Here is a 16,073-nt window from a genome sequence, read left to right on the forward strand (position 1 = left end):
TCAATTTATATGCAGTGCTTGATTTATCATATTATTGAAAATCCTGTAATAGCTTTCAAGGGGTCCATCCAAGCGTTTATAATATGAATTATTGTACTCCACATCATAACTTATGAAATGTTGAAGCAAAATCACTTGTGTCTGAAACAGATTTGAATACTGACCTCCAAGGCACTCCAATCAGACACAACATCGCGAATGACTCGACCATGGTCACACGCTTTCGATGAACGTCTTCTACGGATAAATTTCTTTCGGAGCGTAGCAAACCCAGTTTTAATTTTCTTGCGATCCCTAAAAACCACAATAATATTACACATTATTTTAGATAGATTTGTCATTAACAGAGTGGATCTCAAGGTCTATAGAAAGAGGTCTAATGTTACTTATGAAGCGACCATACCGAAGCTATTTCGACGACAAATTTCAAAATCATATTTAAACTCTGTAAACAAGTTAGCTTCAATATGGCAGTTCTGCAATGCATGTAGGATCATGTCTTAACGTCTTTCTATAGACCTTGGTTGATCTGAACCGTAATACACAATCAAAGGATTTCTTCAAGTTTTCTACACTCAAAACTCACCTATTTACTTAATTATTGGATGAAGCAAACAAATACAATACATTCATAGAAGAAGAAGCAGGAATCTCTTCAAAGCTTCTTCTAGTTGCTAATTCTATCTCATGAATAGTTCAAATACCTTTGTAGTCTATGACATTATGTCCAATTTCTAATCACACCAAATCATAAATATTGAAAATTGTATTTAGAGCTATCAATTTCATTTTTTGGAAAGGTTGATAATATACTCGAAAAACAAACATAAAATTCACAGAATAAAGGATAGAAAATATAAACATTTTGAAAAAAAATGTGACATTTACTCAAATTTAGCAGCTAGGCCTTTACTTTTACTTTCACTTAATCACTAAATTGTTTGTAGGTACTATACATTGCTCATCATGGTCTTAATTTCCATCTAAATTTGTGATTTTTGATTTATTGGTGTATTTTTAAAAGACTGAAATATTAAGAATTGAACCAAGCAAAACCACAAACAGTGGAAAATACTAAATTGATAAATAGTAAGTCATCTATTGCAGTTCCTGCACCAACCTGACAACAACAGCCAACTGGTCAGACGTGTTGGAGGGCAGAATGGGTGACTGCGCATGCGCATGATGGTGATGGTGGTGGGGAGAGAGATCTCCGGGGGGTGTGGAAGCCGCCGCTCCCATCCTGTCTGTCATACGCTCATCGCCCGGCCAGCAGCTCCTCTGAAGTGCGCATGGAATCAACGCACCTAATATGTTCATAACCTCATCTTAACCATCTTGAAGCTGCAACACACAACAACATCATTAGATATAAACAATACATTTAACAAACTGATATTAGTTGAAATTTCTTTTAGATAAGAGCCTTATAATAAAGCGTTTCAGCTGTCGCACCAATTTGCAACTTTCGGTGAAGCACGGAGATGGGTAATGACCCCAAAATTTATTAGGCTATTGCTACTAACAACTGCTCTAGTACCTGGGTTTCCCATGATAGTTGAGCAGGTTTATTTCCGAAAAAGTAAATTTTCTTTATATCTGCAATAAATTTTATATTGTATATTGAGCATTAGCCAGATTGGAGAGTGAGAAAACAGTTATTATGGAGTGTCATGCTTATTATCAGTCAGTCATGACTCATGAGATCATATTTTATGGGGAGACTATTTAGAATAATGGAATCTTTATCATACAATGTCTGGCAGGTTATTTGACAAACAACGAGGAAACATCAATTACATTCTTTTAAATATTTATTATTTTCTATCACTATTGTATAGTATATCTTCATCTTTCTTATCCTCTTCTCCTCCTTCATGATCCACTAATTCTTATTTCTCTCATATGCTACTCCTTCTTCTTCTTTTTCTCTTCCTCCTCGTAGAAGAAGAAGAAGAAGAAGAAGATTTCTCCCTTCTTCTTCCACTGTCTAATCTTCTTCATGTTCTACCACTTCTTATTTCTATCTTGCTACTCCTTCCCATTCTTCTCTTTCTTCAATGAGAAGAAGAAAAAATAAAAAGAAGAAGGAGAAGAAGAGGAAGAATAGAATGATGGAGAAGAGGAGAAGAAAAAGAAGAAGATGAGTAGATGATAAGAATAAAATGACGATTTTGAGTAGAAGAAGAAGAATAAATAATAGAACATGATGACAAAAAGATAATAGTAAGAAGCAGAAGAAGGAGAAAAAGAAGAAGAGCTACAACATGATGATGAAGAAAAATAAGTAGGAGATGAAGAGAATAAGATAACATGAGAAAAGAAGAAGAAGCTGATGTATTACTATTATTACATTCATTTAAACTACATAAGTCACCCAATCCATAATATTTGGTGAAGCTGAATTTTTGCAGGATGTTAGTATACATAATTAATAGCCTGGAATCACAATATACTCATTTTTCTCTCACTTGCTCTATAAGGTCAACTTTTGTAAAGATATCCAATACTCCAGAATCATTACCCGAAAAATGTTGCGTTTTCGGAACTAATTATCAAAACTGCCCTTTTTCACTATCTCGTAACTGGACTATTATTAACTAATGAGCTGTTTAACATGCATTTGAACATGAAGATTCTGAATTTATCACTTTTATACCCTGGCCACCATGGGCGCCGACTTATCAAAATCTTTGGGTGGGCTCATTGGTTAGGGGTCTGGGGAGGGGTTTTTTCCATATAATTGATCAGAATTTTTTGTGGACTCAGCCCCCCCAAAATATTTTTTGGGTGGGCTCCACAGCCTACCTACCTACCCAGACCTTATGGAATCGGCATCAGTGCTGGTCACTTTTTTGAAAACTGAGTATCCTACCATTATAATATAATGGAGAACTTCGTTTCTCTGATACCTTTTTGGCTATTGCATTTTGTGTTTCACACAGAAAGGACTTGTCACGGTTGATTATAAGAATCGTTCAATGGTGGGTGTTGAGCTTTGAAAATGCTGCTTTTGTTTATTGAAGCCCCGCTTATGCTGGGGGTGCTACAGGCTGGTTGTTGTCTTGTTGAAGACAGTCTGCTGTTTGTCCTCTTTCTGGATGGTTGATTGTGTTGTGATAGTTTCGTGTTTGCCGTCTTGGTCTCGAGCAATTGACTAAAAGTGAAGAGACTAAGTTACTCGCCAATGTGAATAATCGAGCTTCCGCGATGTCATTTACAGTGTGCTCTTACAAAGGCTGCACAAACAGTGCAGCAAAAATCAAAGGACTGAAGATGTTCCGTTTTTCCAAATCTTTATCAGAAATTTGGATACGTCATACAGGTAAGAAAATTTCATAATTCTCATAATAATATACCGGATGTTTCATGAGTGAGTTTACCAAGTAAGTGTATATTTTAGGAGCAAGTGACCAAGGGAGCAAGAATCTATTCATATCGCTATATTTGATTGAAACTAATACACTGCACATAGGTTGTAAACTTGAAAGAATTTTGAAAATGCTCTCCACTCACTTCAATTAATTTTTTACATCATTTTACAATGTTGAGAGATTTATAAGTAGACCTTTACACTTAGAACAATCTGCATGTATTCTAATTCTCTAGTAATGATTAGCCTTCAATTCTAGCATTTATATTTAGTTGTTAGCCTCTAATTATTCTTAAACTTCAAGGAGCTGCTAGAAAAAACTCAATGTAAAATAATTTGACAAATTTATGACTGAACTTAAGTTTGTGGCCTAAGCCCGACTTAAATAAAACACTGATGTCTCTCTTGAATGCTTGCTACCATCGGACTCCCCAATGCTTAATGCCCCCAAACAGAAAACTCTAACGGTGTAACATCCGGGTTGTGGGCATATTGTTCCATTCAATTAACCTTGGTAAACTCACACAGAAAACTCACGCAATTCATTAGATGTCAATTAAAGGAAGAAACTTTGTAATCAGAAATCAGACCCATGTTTTCCATTTCGCCAATCAACATTCAATATCATTATTTTATAACAATAATAAACATCATCAACATAATGCAATGCTAATTTTAAGATCTGTTTACCAAGATTAATAATAAATTTGGAGACACATTAGAGCTCGTTTCACTTTCATTGCACTTAATAAAATTATTATTTATTTTATTGTTATAACATATTAATATTTATTATCACGTAATATCATGAAACTTGAGTAGTTTTTTTTTAGTTTATGAATTTCCTACTGGACTGACTGCTAAAAAAAGTATCAGAAAAGAAGAGAAATGAACATCATAACTTGATATTTGACCGAGCGAAGTGAGGTCTAAGATTCATGTCGACGGTTAGGCATTTCTCTTAATGTTTACATGTTAGAATGTTTACATGTTTAAATGTTCAAATGTTTATAAGTTGCGCATTTACGGCGAAACGCGGTAATAGATTTTCATGAAATTTGACAGGTATGTTCCTTTTTAATTGCGCGTCGATGTATATACAAGGTTTTTGAAATTTTGCATTTCAAGGATAATATGAAAGGTAAAAGGAGCCTCCTTCATAAGTCGATATTACAGTAAAAGTCAGATTAAAGAATTATTCATCATAAATCAGCTGACAAGTGATTACACAGATGTGTGGAGAAGCCAGTCTATTGCTGTATTTCCATAAGGTCTATAGTTTCAATCAGGTGGATGAGAATACTGCGTGAGGTCTACTGTTCACAAAACTGCTAGTAGTTCTGTGAACAGTAGACCTCGCACAGTTATACACCAACTATTCATTTGATCAGATCATGCTTACACAAGATTTAATTATCATATAACGCTCTCCGGAATTTAGCGCGAGAAAACCAGAAGACATCTAGGCGCCCAGACGAGCTGTTATAAGTTCTTTGCATCCTATTTATTAGGATACAATTTATAGTCATGCAATTTATAGTCTTCACAGCTGTTAATTTTTTACCAAGTTACATTGAGATATTGAATTGCATGCTTCATGGCATGCAATTTATAGTCAACTCGACAGCTGATTTATGATGAATAATTCTATAGTCTGATTTTTACTCAAATATTGACGTATGAAGAAGGCTCCTTTTTCCTTTATATTATCCTTGAAATGCAAAATTTCCAAAAACCTTGTATATATGTCGACGCGCAATTTAAAAGGAACATACCTGTCAAATTTCATGAAAATCTTTAACCGCATTTCGCCGTAAATGCGCAACATAAAAACATTTAAACATTGAGAGAAATTCCAAAACCGTCGACTTGAATCTTAGACCTCACTTCGCTCGGTCAACTAGTCCGTTAGTCAATTACAATCATAATATCGGGGACCGAGCTTCGCTCTGGAGTACTGAAGCATAAAAAATGCATTATGAAAGAATAAATTATAATAACATTCATACAGAAATGTTCTATCTAATAAAATTTATCTTTATTTTTCTCGAGCAACTTTGTAAGTCTTCTTCTACAAAAGTACATAGCTTTCAAGTACCACCAACAACTACAATATTTATCTTAATTTTTTTTTATAAATTCACTTTTGAACTCTTAGATCTTCCAGAATGCTCGATAATGTGAGGGCATACCGATTTGGAGATAGAGAACTATCATTAATTTGATACTACGAGAAGAGATACTCTATAAGGAATTAATAGATTTAATCACAGAATTAATATAGCAAATTATTATAGAAGATTTCTCTGATTTAATTTGGCAACATTTGAAAAGATGAATGGCTTCAAAGGTTTTCTACTGCAGTTTTTTATTCAAATTTTTAATTTTTAAGGTTGTCATCCTTTCGTAGTCTTTCAAACAGGCATTCAACCAATCCACTTGTCTTAGAGAATTATCATTTTTTTAGAAGGAATATAAATATTGTAGGGTACTTATAGTATGAATTCATAATCATACGTAGCCTATACTTTTCAATTAATGATTCATTTTTATTAAAAACATTATTATCGGATCATGAAGAGTTTGTTTTCCTTTTCACAAATAAAAAATAAAGAATGAGAGTTTAACAATAAGAGAACAAGTATCATTTGAGAATTCCTCTCACAAATTATAAATGAGAAATATGTGTTTCACAATACGAGAGCAAGTATTCAATACAATTCTCAATTATTGAATTTCTAGAAAAATTGAAGATAAAAATTGTATGAATTGTATGAGATGTTGATGGGACTTGAAAGTTATTTACTTTTTGAGAAAAATACTTACAAAGTTGCTCAATTTAACATTAAAAAGATAGGAAGAATAGATATTTAGAGCACCAATGACGTCACACCGATCATCTGACTCTGATCATTAAAATATTGAGATGCGCGTGGCCAGTACCTTCTATTCTAGGTACCTGGGTACCTAAATAATTTAGATCAAATATGTTAAAGTGACAGAGTTATATTTCATTTCAAATAGGATCCTTAATGAAACCTACTGTCAAATTATTCTTGTAAGAGAAATATTTATGTTTTTATAATTTTCATACACTCTGTAGCCTATAATTAAAAGTTGCCGGTTTCAAAGATTACAATATAATAGTTCTTCAGTGAGTTCTCCAACCCAGGGGGTCACTAGTATTTATCACTACTTTAATGTTATAAGAAATTCCTCACGTCGTGGCAGAGAGAATATAGTGTTATGGAGCCTACATGTGTAAATTGTAAATCATCAATATGTTGATGTCCTTTCATCCAATATGTATCTTTTTTTCCAGGAAATTCTGATTTGATTGGACTATCTCCAACAAAATTGAACAAGCTAAAGAGAGTCTGTGAGCAGCATTTTCGAGAATCGGATATTCTGCCAAGTGGCCGATTGATGAATGGCGCTGTTCCATTGTGCTACGTTGCACCAGAAGTAATACCTGGCCCTTCACACCCACCACTTGTTCCAGAATCCCCTACACCGACTCTTAATAGATCATCATCCACTCCCCGAAAATATAGAAATATTAGTGCATTGGGTAATCCTCCCGTCTCGCCATCACCAACTTCTCCATCACTCAGCACCCCATCTGGCAAGTTTTGGGTGAATAATGTATCACCATCGCCAAAGCTGAAGTCGGTGAATAGAGCTTTATTTGGTTCATCGAATAAGAGTTTGGAAGAGAAAGTGAAAGTGTTGTCAACGAAGGTTGCAGTCTTGAGAAATAAGTTAGCTAGTAAGAGAGCAACTATTTACAGGTTGAAGAAGCAATTGAAACAAAAAAGGGTTTCTGACTCTCAAAAATTTGCTTTGTTGAATTTCCCCCTCCGAAGTGAAGAAGCTGCTATCGTGTGGAGAATGCAGAAGCATAAAAAAAATCAACCATGGTCGAAAAAGGAGAAGATGATCAGCACAACTCTCTATTTGGTTTCTCCTGCAGCCTATAAGTTTCTCAAACAAATTATGATTTTTCCAGGCATCAGCACTATAAAAGCTTGGATTTCTGAGAAAAACTCCTATAGAACTGGTTTCAACAAAGATCTAATGGAGAGGATCAGAGCGAAGGCTCGGTGCATGTCATCAAAAGAAAAGTCATGTGTTCTTATGTTTGATGATATGGCTATCAAACAGGCCTTGGAGTACTCGACAAACTTGGATATCATAGAAGGATATCAAGATATAGGAAATTATGGCCGTGATTGTCATTTAGGCAAGCAAGCAACAGTTTTTATGATTCGGGGCCTCTATTATCAATGGAAGTTACCAGTTGGTTATTTCATAACTGAGAAAGGACTGTCAGGCGATAAAACTAAAACTCTGTTGCTTGATTGTGTAACGTTTCTCGAAAATGCAGGTCTTGATGTTAGAGCTGTTGTTTGCGACCAGTGTACCACTAATCGTAGTGCATACAAGCAGCTTGGAGTAAGTCCTGCACGGCCATATTTTGAAATGAGTGGAGGACGAGTTGTCCATGCACTTTTCGATGTTCCTCATCTTGTGAAATCAGTTCGAAACAACCTCCTCACACATGATTTTATAATGGATAACAGAGTTATATCATTCAGAGACATCGAGGAGATGTATGCAATTGATTCCAGCAGTGGGTCAACGAGAGCTGCTCACCAGTTGACACCAAGTCATATCTGGCCGAATAGTTTCCAAAAATGAAGGTTTCGCTTGCAACACAAATTTTCAGTCATACAACAGCAGCTGCTTTGAAAACTGTGGTAGCAACTGGTCAATTGAGAAGTGAGACAGCATTGGATACAGCTGAATTTATTGTGCACATGAATTCCCTCTTTGATGCCCTTAACAGTAAGAAGAAATTATCGAGAAATCCAGACAATTCTGCTCTAAGCAAAGACAATGTTCATGTAAACAGTATTTTGAAGACATCATTAGGGATATTCCAAAAACTCGAAAAAATCAATGCAAAAAAAAGAGGCCACCGTGCTTTGAAGGATTTTTGTTAACAATAAACTCAGTGTTGTCTCTAATCGATGCTGAGGGAGTGGAATACCTACTCACTTCTCGATTGAATCAGGACCCAATCGAGAACTTATTCTCGTCAATTAGACAAAGGGGTGGATGGAATAGGAATCCAACAGTTCGGGTTTTCAGAGGATCTCTGAGACTATTCAATTTGAAGTATTTGATGGAGCCACCTAGGACATCAAGTTATACTTTGGATGAAGATGAGATACTTATCATTGACCAAAATGAAAAGATGGAAGGAATAGTTCCGGAAACTCTAGAAGATGTTCAGTCAGTGGAAACCATGTCAATTGGATCTTCCAATGAATCTTCTTCATGCTCGGAAACTGATGAGACATCCAGGAGCCTCCCAGGAATAGACAACTTCGAAGCAACCACGTTAGAGAGCTGTTCACAAACGTATTTTGCTGGGTACTTGGCTTACAGATGCTATCGGAAATACGTTTGTGAAAAATGTCTCAACTCACAATGTGATATGAACTCCAATCTATCTAGCGCTGAAGAACTTCTAATTATGAATAGGACGTTTTCTAGTATGAGACTGCAAGAAGGAGGTGGGTTGAAAGCACCATCGAAAGCTTTCAATGAAATAGTCAGCCACTCATTGAAAATGTACAAGGCTTTTTTCAAAAAAATCTCATTCAAGAATAATGTAGTTGCACGACTAATGAAAATCACCATCAAGAAAATCGATTTTTCAGATATTGATGATGAGTGTCGAAAACACTACATGTTCACCTTGAAATTGCTCTTCAGAGTATTGATTTTCAAGCAGTGTCGGTGGGTAACATCATCCTGTAAGAAGTCATCCATTGAAAAAATGAAAGTTTTGCAAAATATTTGAGGCTTTGGCATCTATGATTAGAACATTTTCATTATTTGGTTACAACCTTGGTAACCAAGCCCAGGTTGTAAAGTTTCGACCCTCAGGAGAGGGCGGGGTAATTGGGTGTCATCCAGCTTTAGCCTAACTCTACCCTGTTAGATTGACAGCTCATCCCTGGGTAGGGCCAACACAATTTGAAAATGTTCTCATCTGCAATCATAATGTCTATTGCTGCAACATTAGAAATCTAGGTCTCCAGCATGTAAAAATTGTATAAATAGTGAAATAAATAAATAGACGTTTATTGTAATATATGTATATACATAACTTGAGTTATATCATAAGAAAGTAATATTATATCAAAGAAAGGGAAGTTTGTCATGATAAGTTAGGAATTGGAAAAATTGTAATATAAGTAGAAGTAGAACAAGTAGGACTAAAAATGCACCTGCCAAAATTTGTTAATTTGAATTACTCAAGTTCCTGTATAAATTGTAGTATATGTATATACATAAAACAAGTAGCATTAGAAATGAACATATGAGAGTTTTATAAATTTGAACTAATAAGTTATCATGTGTAAATTGTAATATATTATGCATGTATGTAAACAAGTAGCACTAAAGATGTACATATCAAATTTTGAATGAATTGGAATTATCGATTGATTATTATGTAAATTATTGTAATATTGTTATATTTGTATATTCATATAAAGAGTAGCACTAGAAATGAACATATGAGAATAAATTACATAAATTTGAATTAATAAGTTGTCATATAAATTGTAATACAGTATATGCATTATACTTAAAAAATGTATGTAGCACTAAAAATGTACATATCAAATTTATATGGATGGAAAATGATTAATTATTATATGAATTGTAATATATGTATATACGTAACACAGCCGCAAGCCGGTCCCTAGCCCGGGCCCAATCTTTGCGGTTGGGGAATGTGGAGGGGTTGTACTTAAATTTATGGAATTCAACTTTCAATATTTTGATGTGATTCAGTTCATGTACAGATTTAGAATATAATTTGAAATTACTAGACTGCATAAACCTGTGGCACTAAGAGATGATTACCATGATTTTATTTTATAACTTCAAATCTCACATCAAAAAATCTATTAATCTAATATTTTGATGAGAATTTTTTTCACTGGGGATGATGCCCACGTCATGGTTTGTATAAGGGTGATGAGACTGATGATGATGATAATGATGAGAGCCGTGACCTGATATGTGTGAACATTCTTATGTTCTCCTGGGTCCCCAAAAACAAATAGAGACTTTTTCAGAGATTCGACCGTATTTCATAACAAAGCTTACCAGACCTTTTTTTGAACAAAGACAATTTTTGGATAGAACATGTTTTTTTCAAAAGAGGACTGGTTGTCTGTCCAGTCTGAAACCTGGAAGAAATTGTTAGTTTAACTTCAACAATAAGAATATAACAATAGTTAACACTCACACTTCCTCCTACTCCATCACCTCCTTCTTCCCCTTCATCTTCTTCTCCTTCTTCTTCTTCTTCTTCTTATTCTTCTTTTTCTTCCTCTTCTTCTCCTTCCTCTTCTTCTTCTTCTACTACTACTACTTCTTCTCCTTCTCCTCCTCTTCCTTCAGCTCCTCCTCCTCCATTTTTATCTTCATTTTATTCATCTCCATCTTATTCTTCTTCTGCTATTTCTTCGTGTCTTCTTATTCTTCTTTTTCTTCTAGGAGGAGGAAGAAGAGGAGGAGAAAAAGAAGAAACAAAGAAATAGCAGAAGAAGAATAAGGAGAAGAAGAAGAAAATGAAGATGAGAATGGAGGAGGAAGAGAACGAGAAGAAGATGAAGAGCTGAGAATAATAGTGGAAGAAGAAGTGAGAAGAAGGATAATAATTATGAGAGGGAAAGAAAATGATCAGAAGTTCTTCTTTTTCTTCTCTTTCTTCTCCTTATCTGTCATATCCCATCAACTCCTCCTTCTCTTATTATTATTATCATTATTATCATCATCTCATCCTACTCTTTTCTACTCATGATCATCAAATAATATTTTCTTCTTATTTTTCTCATTATTCTTATCATCCTCCTTTTCTTCTCCTATCATATTAAAGAACTTATCATATCAACAGATTATAGAAAAATAGAAATTATATATACTCATAATTCAGCTCTAGAGTTGTCAGAGCAGAAAGCTACATATCACAAAGGAATGAAATTGTTTGTCTTTTATAATAGGCCACTAATTGGCCTTTGGTTGTGCTTGCAATATTATTCTTGAGGCTTCCTCAGAAATGAGTTGAAAGCCTGGCAGGCTGCCAGATGCAGCTATAAAAAACCGGATCAAAAGATTGACACTCTCCTTCCATATTCCCATGCCAGCCCACTTTTCTCCTTCCACTCATTACAAGCCGTTACAAGCGACTGTTGACATGCTTATGCAATCTGGTGGGACAATGCAGAACTAACTTATGCTAACTTATGCGTGATATTATAAATGCACTACGTTGTTATTCTCAATATAGGAGTTTTCTCTGATTTAACATACTGATATTAGTTGAAATTTCTTTTAGATGAGAGCCTTATAATAAAGCGTTTCAGCTGTCGCACCAATTTGCAACTTTCGGTGAAGCACGGAGATGGGTAATGACCCCAAAATTTATTAGGCTATTGCTACTAACAACTGCTCTAGTACCTGGGTTTCCCATGATAACTTAGTTGAGCAGGTTTATTTCCGAAAAAGTAAATTTTCTTTATATCTGCAATAAATTTTATATTGTATATTGAGCATTAGCCAGATTGGAGAGTGAGAAAACAGTTATTATGGAGTGTCATGCTTATTATCAGTCAGTCATGACTCATGAGATCATATTTTATGGGGAGACTATTTAGAATAATGGAATCTTTATCATACAATGTCTGGCAGGTTATTTGACAAACAACGAGGAAACATCAATTACATTCTTTTAAATAGATGTTTAGCTATCAGTTTTAGCTTGAGGTCGATGTTTAGCTTTCAGTTAAGTTGCGCTCGCGACGGCAGGCAAACTGTTAGGGGTTGGCGTTAGGGAATCAGCTGATAATCGGAGAGCTTCCTGTAAGTACTACTAGTATAAAAAAAGCGTCTCATATCCCTTAGATCGATATTCAGTACGACGACATCTAATGTTTTTTATCATTGCCAGCTGGCCGCACCGATCACAGGGCATTTGGTGGGGATGACAAGCTGTTCAGTTATATAAAAGTGGCCCCCAACCCTTTTCAGGGTCTTATGATAATTATAAGATCGGTGGTTTAAAAAATCAACATCGTATTTACATGCTGACAGACAATAATATTACAATACGACTACTTTTAAAGATACTATAAAAACTAGAAACAATAATAGAACCTATACAGAAAATTTAAATACCGGTATTATATGAAATGGATTAAAAATAAAGTACCGTAAAATTTGGGGCTTTACCAAACAACAGCAGCAAGCCCGATAGCATCAGCAAAAGCCTATGCATATCTTCAACAAGTATGTATCAAAAATCGTTATATGTTATAATCCATAATAAATGTTCCCGTTAATAGGAACGTAGGAAATGATGGAAATAATAGGAATGATGGAAAGTAGGCCTATAATGTTATCGCTTTATAATGAATTAAATAGATTGGATTAAATATTTAATATGAACTAACGAATAATTGTAATTTAAACAATTTTTTAATTCAAAGATAGATTTATTTGTAATAATTTAGATGAGCAGTCATAACCATCATTGACAATGCTGGAATTGCAAATAAGGATTATTATATTAAAATATGCTGGATGACAAAAATAACAAAAATATGGAAAAATGATAAACCTTTTCAACATTTTATAAATTGATGAAAAGTGTAATATTATAGTATATATTATAGATATGAGAAAATGATTTGAAACTTTTTATCATGTGAACATACAGAAACGATAATTAGAAATGTAGACTTGGGGGTCAATAAGGAATCATTATTTACAAGTTTTATAAAATGAGTTAGGCTATACTTTAACCGTGTTACAAGTGTCAAAATATATTTTTAAAATAACCTAATGATTGTATTTTGATAAGAAAAAAATGTTAATTCTAAAACCTACATACAAAGTAAAACCATTTCTAAGTTAGCCTAAATATAAATCAATAGGCTCATTCCATTACATCTTAGATCTTTATTGCAAACTATTAACATTTCAATATATTGCACAGAAGAATATTGGATTTTTCTACGTTTAAAGACATAAAAACGACAATGATCACTATTCACATAAACAAAGTTATCACAAAATAAATTGAATCTACCAACCATGTAAACCGTGATGTAAACACCCAGTACAGAAGACCGCCATGTTTACATTACTACACTTTGAATATTATTCAAAAACATCATTACAGATGAACTAAACTGTGAGGAAGAATCACATATTATTAAACCTTCTACTACAAAATGTCTACGTAAAACAACAGCACGAAAAAACTGTCAACAATAATCGTAATTTATCAGTTTCTCTACATTTCTACAAGACAGACATTACAGCACAGCTGTCTGAATATTTGTCGTTTTCATTTTATTGAAGATGACTGTACTTTCATATGGAACTAAGTGGTGATGAAAAATTGTCAAAATATAAAAAACTATGATTAATTATCCATTAAAAAAGTATTTTAAGTCTTTGAAAATCATTTTTAAATCAACTTTATGATATTTTCACTTTTACATAGAATGGCGAATTAACAGCGGGAAATACAAAAATTCACGCAAGTTACTGTACATAAAACCTCAACAAGATATAGGTATGTCATTTTTTCATCTATATATAATGATAATAATTTACTGATGAATAATTCAAAATTGAAAAATTAGAATGTATTCTTTGTTAAAAAAATTAAACAAAAGTATTTATTTGTTTTCAAAATACAGTAATTCAAAAGTAAGCCTAAGTTTTTATTGAGATTTTTGGATTGATAAACTGACATACATTAGCTCAAATCTATCCTAAAGTTTTAATCATATTATAGCTCATTCACTCAACAATTAATTTTTTTCATTTGAACTATTTAAATATTTTACAAATAAATTTATACGGTAGGTATGTACTGTACGGCATAAGATACTGCCTATTTATATAGGTAGGTACCGTACCTAATAAAATAGGCTACGGTACCTATATTATTGCAGTAGACTATAATTAGCCTATTGTGCCGGTACGGTTTTTACTTTCCTTGCCCTATTACCATAGGTAAGGAAAGTATTGCTTTCCGAAAAAAATTAAGGTACCCCAATTTCTAAATTTCTATATGTTTCAAGGTCCCCTGATTCCAAAAAACTGGTTTTTGGGTATGGTCTGTATGTGTGTGTGTGTGTGTGTGGTGTGTGTGTGTGTGTGTGTGTGTGTTGTGTGTGTGTGTGTGTGGTGTGTGTGTGTGTATATGTATGTGCGTCTGTGTACACGATATCTCATCTCCCAATTAACGGAATGACTTGAAATTTGGAACTTATAAGGTCCTTACCCTATAATGATCCGACACGAACAATTTCGATCAAATGCAATTCAAGATGGCGAAAATGTTGTCCAAAACAGGGTTTTTCGTTATTTTCTCGGAAACGGCTCCAACGATTTTGATCAAATTCATACCTAAAATAGTCATCGATAAGCTCTATCAACTGCCACAAGTCCCATATCTGTAAAAATTTCAGGAGCTCCGCCCCATTAATGCAGATAGATTCCCAATTAACAGGCTTCAGATACAATTGAAACAAAAAAAATCAAGTGGAGTAGATTGAGCATGAAAAACGCTACAATTAATGTTCAGTAACATTTTCACCTAAAATTGAAAATAAGCTTTAAATTCGAGAAAATGTGATTATTCAATTGCAAATTATTGTTGATTCTATTAAATCATTCACTATGAAGAGATAGCAGACCTCATGTGTGTCTCCAGCGTTATTGCCCTGTCACCAGCTGGCTCAAATCTTTGAATAGTAGCATGATTGTTACAATAATAATCCATCCACATGTTACTGTACCTACTGCATTTTTGTGGACTTTGAAAATATCAGATGTGCATTGATTAGTTGATACCATCATATTACAGTCTCTGCCTAAAAATAAAGCCTGTTTATAGTTTGATAGAGCAATTAGATCTACTATTTTCCGGAACAAAAATGAATAGTCTTTTCAAGAGCTTATCTACAATTAAAATTGTGAATCGAGATATTCTTACTATTCAAACAAGGTCCAGATATGAAGGAGTAATTTATACTCCACCAACAAAATCACGACCATTCAAGGTGAGAATCAAATGTGCCAATATCCTTCTATTTATCACTTACGGTACCGTACCTACTTACTTCACTATTGTATTTTTTTATAATTTGATTAGGTACTGTATAACTTACTATTTATCAACCGTATTCATCTTATTTTTACAAGCTCAATGGTACTTCAATTGCATGTAATATAAAATATAAAGCCTACCTAAAAGAAAATTCAATCTTGAATAGCTATAATAACACAGATAAAATCACAAGGTAGCCATTTGATAACAAAAAACTTGATGAGTAACGTATTTCCTTTAAAGTACTAAATTATTAAAATTAATTCGTTGTTGATTATCCATCTTGTTATCACTATTATTTATTAGGCTACTATTAAATTTTGTAAAACTTTAAAGCGAAAAAACACTCACATTCTTTGATGTGGCAACGTTCATTTTGTGCTGGTATTGCACATTTTCAAGCCAAAGTCAGAGTGGGCGTGAAGGTGAGTCTCAATACATTAGGAGGTTCCTAATGTAATGAGGAGCCTTTGCCCCTCCACCCCC

The 16,073-nt window shown here is 33.9% G+C and overlaps 2 protein-coding genes across 2 annotated transcripts in view; one reads left to right on the top strand and one right to left on the bottom strand.

The window, feature by feature from the left end:
• Positions 1–13,809, bottom strand: part of LOC111054373 (BTB/POZ domain-containing protein 7) — a 74,818-nt gene extending 61,009 nt beyond the window's left edge. The window contains exons 1-3 of the mRNA XM_039432853.1: positions 13,555–13,809; positions 1,121–1,344; positions 165–294 (exon numbers count right to left, since the gene is read on the bottom strand). Of these exons, the coding sequence (XP_039288787.1) occupies positions 165–294; positions 1,121–1,320 (330 nt within the window). The 5' untranslated portion in view covers positions 1,321–1,344; positions 13,555–13,809. The remainder of the gene's footprint in view (positions 1–164; positions 295–1,120; positions 1,345–13,554) is intronic.
• On the top strand, positions 2,819–8,074 carry LOC120352211. The gene is made up of 2 exons (XM_039431949.1): positions 2,819–3,325; positions 6,696–8,074. The coding sequence occupies exons 1-2, from the start codon at positions 3,211–3,213 to the stop codon at positions 8,072–8,074; spliced, it is 1,494 nt and encodes a 497-aa protein (XP_039287883.1). The 5' UTR covers positions 2,819–3,210.
• Positions 13,810–16,073: the final 2,264 nt, after the last annotated feature.

The sequence above is a fragment of the Nilaparvata lugens genome, chromosome 7, assembly GCF_014356525.2.
Source record: "Nilaparvata lugens isolate BPH chromosome 7, ASM1435652v1, whole genome shotgun sequence".
Taxonomy (NCBI): Eukaryota; Metazoa; Arthropoda; class Insecta; order Hemiptera; family Delphacidae; genus Nilaparvata; species Nilaparvata lugens.